The sequence below is a fragment of the Narcine bancroftii genome, chromosome 4, assembly GCF_036971445.1.
Source record: "Narcine bancroftii isolate sNarBan1 chromosome 4, sNarBan1.hap1, whole genome shotgun sequence".
NCBI lineage: Eukaryota > Metazoa > Chordata > Chondrichthyes > Torpediniformes > Narcinidae > Narcine > Narcine bancroftii.
This window is the reverse complement of record NC_091472.1, coordinates 98770706-98783247: the sequence shown is the minus strand read 5'-3', so window position 1 is coordinate 98783247 and position 12542 is coordinate 98770706. Positions and strand designations below refer to the sequence as shown.

General features: G+C 38.9%; 1 protein-coding gene across 4 annotated transcripts in view; it reads right to left on the bottom strand.

Moving 5' to 3' along the window:
- The window catches only part of wtap (WT1 associated protein), a 67049-nt gene that overhangs the window by 33648 nt on the left and 20859 nt on the right, over positions 1 to 12542 (bottom strand). For all 4 annotated transcript variants that reach the window (XM_069932160.1, XM_069932158.1, XM_069932159.1 and 1 more), the window contains one exon: positions 11232 to 11290. In XM_069932160.1, the coding sequence (XP_069788261.1) occupies positions 11232 to 11290 (59 nt within the window). The remainder of the gene's footprint in view (positions 1 to 11231; positions 11291 to 12542) is intronic.

Here is a 12542-nt window from a genome sequence, read left to right as displayed (position 1 = left end):
TAAGAGTGCAGAGAAGATTTACTAGGATGTTGCCCAGTCCTTCTTTACCACCCTATCTACTTGAGTGGTCACTTTCAAGAAGCAAGGAACCTGAACCCTCAGATCCTTCTGTACATAATACCTTTGAGAGTACTTCCAGTACTAGAGAGATATCAAATTTAAAGAGAGTACACAGTTGTTCAGATTAAACTTTGCAATTTCTCAGCCCACATCTGTAACTACTCTATATCCAATCCTACTCTTTGATTGCCTTCTATACTGTCCACAACTCCACCAATCATTGTGTTATTTGCAAACTTCCAAATGCACCCACCTACTTTTTCATCCATCATATATACAAATTAAACAATAGGGATACTAACACTGATACCCGCTGAACACCACCGGCCACAATAACACCCTTCCACTATTTACCTACGTCTTCTATGTGCCAGCCAATTCTGAATTCAAACAATCAATTTATCATGGATCTCATGCATCTGTACCTTCTGGATTAGCTTGCTATGTAGGACCTTGTTAAATACTTCACTGAAGTAAGAGCAGTGTTCTAATCCCAACCAACTTCAGATGCATGATTCGGTCACTTTACTTTTGATGCTCTTGCTCCAGTGAGAGATGCTCATCTGCTACAGCTCCCAATTCATTCCTGAATGTCGGCAATTGCCTGTCATTTCTCTTAGAACAATAAAACACGATGGCACAGAAACAAATTCTTTGGCCAATTTAGTTTACACCAGCTACTATTATGCCTTGTCCCATTGTCCTGCACCCTTCATACTCCTCCATTCATGACTCTGTCCAAATTTTTCTTAAATGCCAAAATCGAGCCTGCACTCACCATTCCAGCTGGTAGCTTCTTCTACACTCTGCGTGAAGGGGCCTCTAATGTTCCCCCTAAACATCTCACTTTTCACCCTTAACTCTAGTTCTTGTCTCACCTAACCTCAATGGAACTAGCCTGATTGCATTTACTCTATTTATACTCTTCATAAATTTATATACCTCTATCAAATCTTTCTTTTTACACTCTAGGAAATAGAGGTGTGGTGAAGCTTCCCATTAATCACCATCAACTCACTTCACAAAACTTAAAAGATTGTTTACATTTAGGAACCTAGTTTCAAATTTAATTATTTTATGTGTTACAGATTCTCTATGTGGATTTTCGGAGCCGATATTCCTTTCTTATCACCATGAAGATCCCATTCCTTTGAAGATTCCTTTCATAGAATCATGGAGCACCTTTTAGCCCTTCGAGCCAGCATCACCATTTAATATGATCATGGCTGATCGTGTGACTTTAGTACTTTATTTCTGTTTTCTCTCCATAATCCCTGATCCCTTTAGCCCCAAGGACCACATCCAACTCACTTCTGAATATATCTAAAGAAATTTCTACAAGTACTTTCTGTGGCAGGGAGCTCAGCAAGTTCAGAACTGAGTGAAAAGGTTTTTCCTCATCTCAGTCTGGACTTCCCATCATTGGGAACATTCTTCCTACATCTAGATCTCCTCTCAGGCTTCCAAATACCAACAAGTGAATTTAGTCATATATAGCACAGTTGATAATGGGCCATTTTGGCCCACAAGTTCGTGCTGCCCAATTTGCAACCAATCAACCTACACTCCCAGTACATTTTGAACGGTGAGAGGAAACTGGAGTCCCGGGGGAAAAATCCATGCAGACACAGGGAGAATGCACAAATTCCTTACAGACAGCGCAGGATTCGAACCCTGACCCCATTCGCTGCAAAGGCATTGTGCTATCCACTACACCAACTGTCCCACCCCAAAGTCTATATCCAAGCTCCAGATTATTTCTGTATAGTAATCCTGGTCCATAAAGCCTTTCTTCATTCATCAGTCCTGCAATCCCAGGAATCAGTCTGGTGAACTTTCACTGCACCTCCTAAATTGTAAGAATATTCCTCCTCAGAGTAGGAGACCAAAACTGGTGTGGCCTCCGTTTCTATTCAAAAACTTCTCACTAAAAATGTACCATTTGCTTTCTTCACTCCAGCATTCCAACCTTCAATGATTGATGGATCACGACACTCCTAAATTTGTTTATAAAATGTTAAAAATTAAATTTTAAAAAGTTTTAATTAAAAAAAATTTAGACATACAGCATGGAAACAGGCCATTGCAGCCCATGAGTCCGTGCCGCTCATTTTACATCCCATTAACCTACATTCCCAGAGAAATCCCACACATAGACGAGGAGAATGCACAAGCTCCTTATAGACAGCACGGGTCTTAAACCCCAGTCTGGTCCCGATCACTGGTGCTATAAAGGCATTTCACTGACCACTTTGCCAACCATGCCACCCTGGTCTAGCTGCATCTCCCCTTTTCCTATTTTCTCACCTTCCTACTATTGCCACCGAAGTGGATAATCTCATATTTATCTACATTATATTGCATCTACCATCCATTTGCCCACTCACCTAATCTGTTCAAGTCACACTGCAGCCACTTGGAATTTTCCTAACAGTTCACAATGTCATCCAGCTCATTGTCACTTGTAAATTGAGAGATATATCAATTCCTTAACAGAAATCAATAGATAGGAAATAGCTGTAAATGCCTGCCAATCTGAAGAGGACCCATTACCACTCTGCTTGCTGCCTGCCAATCAGTTTTCTATCCACGTCAATACATTACCTCCGGCCCCATGTTCTCTAATTTTGCACACCAATCACTTGTGCAAGACCTTATCAAAAGTTCTTTGAATGTCCAAATACATCAACTGACTCACTACTGTCCACTCCACTGGTTACATTCTCAAAACACTCTAGAAGAATTGTCAGTGATTTCCCTTGTATAAATCCATGCTTAGCAGGACTAATCTTGACACTCCTCTCCAAATGCACAGCAATAGCAGACTCCAGCACTTCCCCCACTACCAAAATCAGACAAACTTGTTCTATAATTCCATTTTCTCTCTCCTTTCTTTTTTAAAAAGCATTATCATATCAGCAACCTTCTAACCATAGTCTTACCATATGGAAAAAGGACACAGGCCCAGCTTGTCCATGATAAACACTGTGCACTTTAGCACCACTTGCCCACAAGTGTTTCTAAAAAGTTCACTTACCTGCCTCTATCGCTTTGTCTGACAGCTCATGCCCACCACCCTCTGAGTGAAGAGCTGTTCCCTCACCTTACAGTTATGCCTTCTCAACTCCGATTTTCCCACCCTAGGAAATAGATTGTCATTATTCACCTTATCTATGTCCCATGATTTAACAGGCCTCAATAAAATCTCCTCTCAACATAAAACATTCTACGGAACACAGGCCTAGTTTTTCCAGTCTCTCACAATAACTTACCTAATTGTGGCAACAACTTCACAAATCTCTTCTGTATGTTTTCCAACTTTAAAATAACTTTCTTATAGCTAGATGGTTAAATTTGCATTCAATATTCCAAGTGTGATTTCACTAATGTCTATTACAACTTCAGTAATGACACCCCAACACTTGTATTCAATGTCCCACCGATGTCAAGCATCCATCGGTTTTCTTCACAACTGTCTACCTGTTCTGACCCCTTTAAACAGCTAGGCATCTGCATCCTTAGGTCCCTATGCACCTTTCGAGTCCTGCTGTAAACAGAAAAAGTTCTGTCCTGGCTCAATTTACCCAAATGCAGCATTTCAGATTTCTCTTGATTTGAACGGCATCTGCCATTCCTTAGGCCAGCTCCCCATCTGATCGCGATCCTGATGCAAGCACAGGTAACCTTCACTGCCCACTGGAGCACACATTTTCATGTCATCAGCACACTTCCTCACTTGCCACAAACATTCCTGTCCAAATCATTTATGTATATTATGAGTTACAGTACCAAATCCCGAAGCATTCCACTGATCATTGTCCTCCAATCCAACACCACAAAAAGACTGTCTGCACTATTGCCAGGTTGTTTTATTTGCACTCAGATAACTGAATATTTATCACTTTTTTTTGTATTTATTGTCTCATTTTAATTCAATTGCATGCTATTGTAGTTGTTTTTAAGGTTTTGTAGCTTTTTTTTCCCCAAAGTACCTGGTCAGGTGCAGCAAGTACAAAATTGTACATTGTTCAAGGTTCCTTTTATTATCATTTAAAATATAGCATGCATGATTTACTTAAACTTTTCTCTGCCGTAAGGCAAACAAAGTTGCCAGAGCATGCACCCCCCACCCAATAATTGCAGAAATACAAGCAAGAAAGTCCTGTTAGAATCACTGAGTGTCTGTGGATTCGCCTTCAGTGCTCTCACAGCCTCTGCATCCACACAAACTCATTGGCAACCTGAGCTCCAGATGCAAACCTCTGACATGATCAGGAAGCCTTCAACAGAAGAGCCCTTCTTGCCCTCAGCATTAGGACCAGGAGGTTGAACTCTTCGGAGCAGCACTGTGTCTCCGTTCTCCAGGGTCTGCACTAGTGGCAGTGTTGCTGTTGCAGTAGTTCCAGCAATGCTGCCATTATATAATGTACATGACAATAGACTCTTTATCAGTCTGGCCGCTACAACCACGGACTCCCACAACTAAGCTAATCTTTTACCCAGCTAGCCTCAGTGGGATTATTTTACTAAAATCCTTAGAAATAACATCAACTATCCTGGCAACTCTTAAAAAAAAATTCTATCAAGTTTGTGAAACACTATTTCCCACAAAATAATCCTTGCTGGCTCTCCTTAATTTTTCCTTGACCATCCAAATGTTGATGGACCATCTCTCTGAATCTTCTTCAGCAGTTTCCATTTCACTGACTTAGGTGTGTAGTTACCAGGATTATCCTTTACATCCCATTTTAAATAATGGTCCTCCAAAACAGGACCAGTAATGTGTTAAAAAAATGTTAAGGACCCAAACATTTTCTTTCTACCTTCTCACATGTCTGTTTTGGACCCAGGAGATTTATCCACCTTTGCATAATCCAAAATTTCTAATACCTCCATGACTGATAGACATGCCCTAAGCTATCTTTAGTTACCCCCTTCAACTTCTTATCCTGCTCCACAGTAAACATATTTACAAAATAGCAATTTAGGATGTTTTGTATCACCTCTGGCTGGAAACAGACACCCATCCTGATTCTTAAAGTGTCTCTTTTTTTTAAAACCTCTTGACCTTTTGTTCTTAATACACTTGTAAAATCTTTTTGGATTCTCCTTTATGCTGTCTGATAAAGCTATCTCAAAACCCCTTGTTAACCAGGATTCCTGCTTTTAAATTAACAGTGTAATTTCCCCCCCAACCTAATGAAGAATTTCAACATATTATGCTCACTTTTCTCCAAGTGACCTCACACAAGATTATTCACAAATCCCGTCTCATTGCACAACAGCCAGTTTTGGATCACCTGCTTTCATATTGCTGGAGAAATCCATCCCTTATGCACTTCAGGGGGGAGGGGTGGGGGGGAGGGAAGGCTCCTCTTTCTCTGCAAATAACTTGTCAGCAACAAACAAAAATAACTTGTGGACTGAGTACAATATTCTTAGTGTGAACTTTACACCCACACAAGTAGAATAAAAATGTTAGCAGCCCAAGCTAATTACATTGCAAAGTGCCATAAAACACTAGTATTGTTTCACATACAGGGAGGGATACCCAATTTCTTGACTCCACATGGCCAAACTTCATTAATATGTCAGAGTTACTGTCATCACAAAGTCTTTTGAAAGTCAAAGTTACAGGTGCAACACTGTCCAAATGTTAATTTTGTTAGAAGTTTTTCCAATCTCTGTCTGTCAAGAATTATTTTCCTTTGAAATGCAAATACAAAATTGTAACATGCAACAAAGAACCGGAGAAATTTAAAAAAAAACTAAATTAGACAGGGATTTGAGAATTTTAAAATTATTTTTCAGGCAACAGTGTCACTGGCAAGGCCAGCAATTACCATCCATGACTAATTGCTTGAGAAAGGTGGTGATATATTTGAATGTATTAGTCAGCAATTTCAAAGGGGAACTAAAAGTCAACGACATTCTCCAAGAGCAGCAAGAGTAATCCTTTAAAAGAGACACAGAAACCATGAAGGTTTATATGCAAATATGTTTCAAGGGAACTATTACTAAGAAATTTTAAAATAAATTCAGTTCACTTAATTAACTAATTGAAATTTCACAGCTGAAATTCTCATTGGAATTTAGGAAAATTGCGGGGTGGGGGATGGTCTCAATGAAACATTTTGAATGTTGAAAGGCATGGTAGAAAGGTTGTTTTCTATGGTGGGAGAGTTGAGGACAAGAGGGCACAGTGTCTGCTTAGAACAGAGATGCAGAGGAATTCCTTTAGCCAGAGGCTAAATCTGTGGAAATTGTTGCCACAGGCAGTTGTAAAGGTCAAGGCATTGGGTGTATTTAAGCCATAGATTGACAGGTTCTTGATTAGTCAAGGCATCAAAGGATATGGAGAGAAGCCCAAACAGTGGGGCAGAATGGGAAAATGAGTCGGCTCATGACTAAATGGTGGGGCAGACTTGATGGGCTGTATAGCCTATTACTGCTCCTATGTCTTTATGGTCTTACTACAGTGGTGAGATCTGTAAGTACACTCTTTACTTACTGTTGGCCTTGGTTTCTGGATTAATGGCCCAGTGACTTAATGAAGGACATAATAAATGGCAAACAGTGAAGAGCTGTAGGGGCTCATCAGATCAGGCAGCATCCATCAATATGTCAGGACCCTTTATTGGGAGTATATTGAAAGAGTGACATCAAATATATCAAGGGGAGAGAGGTGATAGGGATCTGGACAGAAGGTGAGAGAAATGGAGTCAAGTAGAGGGAGAGATCACTGCGGGAGGGCAAAATTAGAGATAAAAGTACAGGAATAGGTAAAAAGATTGTAACAGCAGAGACATAAGGCTAAAAAATTGAAGTGTTAATATTTATGCCATTATGTTCAAGGTTGTCCTGGAGGAATAGGAAGTTCATGATGTTTACATTTGGCCTTACTCTGGCAACGGATGAACAAAGGACAGAGCTGTCGGTACAGGAACGATAAGAGGAATTAAAATGGTTGGTGACTGAAAATTCTAGCTGGAATCCACAGACAGGTGTTTAGAGTAAGCATGGCCCAATTTAAGTTTTGTCTCATGGATGTAGATTAGATTGGACAATTGCATGCAAAGCCATGTCTCACCTGGAAGGTGTGTTTGTGGCCCTGGCTGGAGGTGAGGGAGAAGATGTTGGGACAAGTTTTGTACTTTATAGAAATGACAAAAGGGAGGAAAGAAAAGACCAGGGAATTTGAGAGAAACTGATTCCTGTAAAAGGCAGATGGCAGTGGGGAGGGGAGACATGTCCAGTGGAATTTTCAGATTTAAAAAAATTCAGAGATACATCACAGTAACAGGCCCTTCAAGTCTTTGAGCCCCAACTGCCCAAATATACTCAATTAACCTATTTTAACCCCTGTACGTCTTTGGAATGTGGGAGGAAACTGGAGGATATCCATGCGGAGAACGTACAAATTCCTAAAGACAGCTGCGGCTTCAAACTTGGGTCATTGGCGCTGAAATAATTCTGAACTACTCCACGGCCCTGTGTACAAGTACAGCAAATGAACCACAGCACCATACCTGAATGGTTTTAGAGTGGACAAGGAGAAGTCAAGTACTGTATGAGCCAGAGAATATGATTAAATAAAAGGTTGTTTCATTTCATGGAGTTTTCAGAGCAGTTAACTAAACACTGCTTCCAACGACTGAAGGAGATTTGTAACAGAAACATAATTCCCATATGATAGTTTATTTTGTACCACTTTTAGGATTTGGATCGGAAGACACGAGTATTCAAGAGCAGCCTCCAAAAGGGAATTTGATAACATTTGAAAGAAAAATTAAAGGTTAGTGATTTTGTGAAAGAGTAAAGAATTGGGACATACAGACTGAATGATTTCAATGATTTATTTCTATGTAGCATCATTCTATTTACTGAGCATGATGTACAAGAAATAAAAAGAAACCCAATCTTAAAGGTACTCATTCAATCTGACAAATTATTTTGCATTGAAGGGTATCTGGGGCCTCTCCAAGTTGTTTATGGATTCTTCACAGCATATGATCAATCTCACACTAAAGCCATCTTCTTATTATAAATAAATCTTTTAAAAAAATTATAAAATTTGAAAATGCATTATTTGAAACATTTAAAAGCTTATCCACATAAGCATAATGCAGTAGCATAACTCAGGTTACACCTCAAGACGGCTAGAACCATTATGCTTGTCTGCTAGTGCTTTTGTGGAAGCTTTAAATCGACTTGGCAGGGGGATGCATCTCAGAGACAAGAGGAAGAGAAGTAAAATTAATAGATAGTAGTAACAAAGGCAAACACAGAATATAGCAAATGTTAAAAGGTTAAATGTAAAGGTATGTTAGCTAAATGCACACTGCAACTGCAGCAAGATGGATGAATTAATTGACAAATAGTCGTAAATGGTTATAATCTAACTGACTTGGTCAAAATATGGGTGCACGCAGACCAAAACTGAGAACTAAATATTCTAGGGTAATTAATATTTAGGATAAAGAAGCACAAAGGAAAATAAGGTAGCACTATTAATAAGGCATGAAATCAGTCCAGTGGTTACTATGAATCTTAGCTTGGGAGTTGTGGCATTGAATTAGAATTAGTTTGGCAAGAGCCAAGAAGCAAGTGAAAAGCAGTGAAGGAAGTTGTTTAGACTTCCGAATAGTAAGCATGCAACAAATGAAATGTGAAGTTTCTTCTAGAAGCTTAATATTCATGGGGTACTTCATGCATGAATAAACAAAGCAAATCAGTAGAAATAACCAATTGTCACAAAGGAAAATCTGTATTTCAAACCAGATGTAATAGTCTCCAAAATGCTATAGATTCTGGAATGGTTCCTATAGTTGGAGAATGTATCATGATTGAGCAGTCATCATGGATTACAAAAGAAAAATTATGTCTGACCAATCTACTGGAGTTCTTTGAGCATGTACCAAGCAGATTTCATGTTGGAGGATCAGTAGGTGTGGTACATTTGAATTTTTGTTCTAGTTTCAACATTTCTGGACAAGTTTCCAAAAGGTTAGAGCCCATGGAATTCAGGGCAAATGTTAAATTGAATCTAAAATTTGCTTTGCAATAGGAGACAAAGGGTAATGGTGAAGGGAGGCTTTTGAGATTGGAAGCCTGTGATTAGTGCTGTATCACAGAGATCAGTTGTGGGAATTTGACAGATTGTTATACACATCAATAATTTGGAATATGAATGCATATTCATATTGCAATATTTGGAATATTAAGTTTTCAAATGAGATCGATTATATTAATCAATGGCACAATAAATAGAGCATTGAGAGATGTAATCCTGATAGGCACAAGATGATGTACTTTGGGAGCTCAAATTGGGTAAATCATGCACAATGAATGCCCAATACATCATAGGTGCACTGAGGAACAAAAGGGCTTTGGAAAACAATTCAGAAGTTTTGTATAGGTGTGCAGCTGTAATTTTGCAGATAGGATGCTTGCTTTCTTTAGCCAGGGCACAGATGGCGTTTGTGATACAACTTTATAAAACACTGATTGGGCCACAGCTGGTGTAGTGTGTTCAGTACTGGCTATCATACTGTAGCAAAGACATGAATGTAATGGAGAGGGTGCAGAAGATTCATCAGGATTTGCAGGAGATGCAACATTTCAGTTACAAGGAAACAATTTTCCTTGGAGTGGATGAGGCAGAGGGAAGACCCGAGATGAGTACACAAAAGTTATGAAGGGCATAGATATGGTACAGATTAGAAAAAATTTCCCGAAAGCAAAAAAATCTCAATAAGAGAATGTTAAAAGTTTAAGATCTTCCAGGTGATTGTAAAATGGAATGCATTGCCCAAGTGGTTTGTGGAGGCAGACTCTCACATTTGAGAAGCATCAAAACAAACATTTAAATTGCCAGGAATAGAATGCTGCATATCAAATGAGACCATTACAGATACAAAACTTTATGATCAGCAGGGACCATAGAGGGCCAAAAGGCTGTTATTATCTGTTTGTATGACACCATTACTGTGAATGCTCAGTTACTGACTACATTCATTATAGACATTCATGGATCCCTGAATATTCGGAGAAATTGAAGAACATGTGGATTAGGCAGAAAAACATAACTAGCTGTGATCTTTCTAAACAACAGTCTACAACTCTAATTTAACAGCTTATATTTTACAAGTAGTTCAAACGATTAATAGCATTCCAAGGATGAAAATTAATTGAGAATAATGTGAATAACTATTTAAATACTCTCACAAAAAAAAAATCAATTTCCAGTCAGACTAGCAGTTCTCAAAGTTTTTTTGGCTATAACTTCCTGAGGACTCTGCTCAAAGTTTATGGGCCTCCTTCACTATGAAAGTCGTTTAGTTGGTTTCTTTCAATGCTTTTCTTCTACTGACTGCATAAAAAACAAAATATTTTATGATTTCAGACCATGATATCCCTTAAATGCGCTGTAGCCCCTGGGGGGAGGGGGCATACAGTCCCCATTGAGAATGACGGAGTAATAAGTAAGACTTACAGGATCTGTGGAAATCAAATTCTTATTAATGTGGATAATTGTGAAGGGCATAATTCAGATATATTTTCAAGAATCTTCCCACAGCTTTCTCCAGCTAAGCAGTTCTGTCAAAATGATGTTGTTGGGTAAAATGTGTCCCTATGTGATATTTAGAGATTTGCAACCAAGTTGTGCAGCATCAGTGTCAGTGCTCTTCTCGAAGATCAGCTGGGAGTGGGATGCAAATGATCTTAATAAAACAAACGTAGCAAGGTAGCAACCTTAAAAGTGTGACAGAATATTCATTGTGCAACCAGCTTTTAATTTCTTCCTTAACCTTTTGGCAGCTTTTGGATCTGAAAATTCAGTTTCCTGATGCGCTGATTTATTTTAGATACCAAAATACTACAATATTTGGAGAGCTAAAAGAATATCCTGAAAGTGCATGTTTGCACTTAACTCAAGAGAATCCCACCCAGATATTTTATCCACATAACACAGGTCTGAGCATTTAGCACATGTCTAAGTCCATCCGAGTGATGAGTTCAAACCATCCCTTGTAACTGTTCTGGTTAACTAAAACCTGAAAAACAACTAATTACAAACAAACAAACAAACAAACAAACAAACAAACAAACAAACAAACAAACAAACAAACAAACAAACAAACAAACAAACAAACAAACAAACAACTTACAGCTGAGCTCTGAGCACTTAGTCTCTAATGCATGTACATAGACTTCTTGTTGTTTCCACCTGGAGGAAGAGAGAGTTAATTAGGCATTGAATTTCAAATACAATTAGATAAGTGTTTCATTCTCACATATCCAATCTGAGATTAAATAAAACAGGAACAAGAGTAAACCATTTGACTTTGGCTCACTTATTCTAACATATATCTGAGCTCCATTTCAACTTTTCTCCAATTAGATTGAACAAAACTGAACCCAACTCAGTTTGAAATTTCAAATGACTTGAGTATTAACATTTTTGTAGAGATCAGACCTCAAATAAATGACTGGAATTTTAAGATTTCATCCTGGTTTCTGTGCTCTAACCAAAAGAGGAAACAATTTGTGCCAAATCTCCCACGAGATCATCTTTTGATATTAATCACCTCAAAAACATCATTTCTCACTCCAGTCTAGACTTTACTACCAGCCTTAAGAATTTAATAAGTTTGCCCTGATACCACTCTAGTAGAACAAACTTCCTGAACCTTCAGTGGCCAGACACCCCTCTGGAGATATCCTTCCAGGGATGAAATCAGGACTCAAGGAGGGTCAACCAGAGCTCTGCAGGCCTGCATTCCAGTCTCTTTGAGATTTAAAAAAAAACCAAGATTCCATGACTTCTTTTTACTGACCTACAAACAGGAAATAGGGAAGAGGATGAAAAAATAGCAGTACCAGTTAGGCAAATGAATTGTTGGCATTTGGTGCCAAGATTTGAGTACAAGAATAATGCATCTTTACCATAAACTTTTGGAGTTTTGGTGAGTCTACACCTGTACTGTGTACAATTTTGGTCATCTTAAAAAAAGTTGAAGAGGTAGTGTGGTATGAATCTCATGAGTTAGTTAGCAGGACCTCAAGGGTGTAATCTCAGAATTAGTCTCTGTGCCACATACCAGTGAAGGTTAAAAAAAAATAGGATAAATGAACGCAAGGCTAGAGCTAGTACTGGAGGAAGAGGTTTCAGTATCTTGATCACTGTGATCTCTTGGAGGGCAGGTGGGATCTGTGGAGGATGGATTGCAGCTGAACTAAAGAGGGATCAATATCCTTGAAGAGACATTGGCTCATGCTACCCAGGAAGGCTTAAAGTAAATTGGGAGGGTGCTGTCCAATCCCAAGAGCATTGTGGCAAGTGGGGAGCATTAGTGGGCAGAGTTGACAGAAGCAGGGGAGCTTGACTACTAAGTTCAACTGTGTTTCCTTTAATTAGAGAAACCTCAGTTACCTTAAAACACTATCATTCTGTCTGCTTTTATCCTTGTCCACAGCTT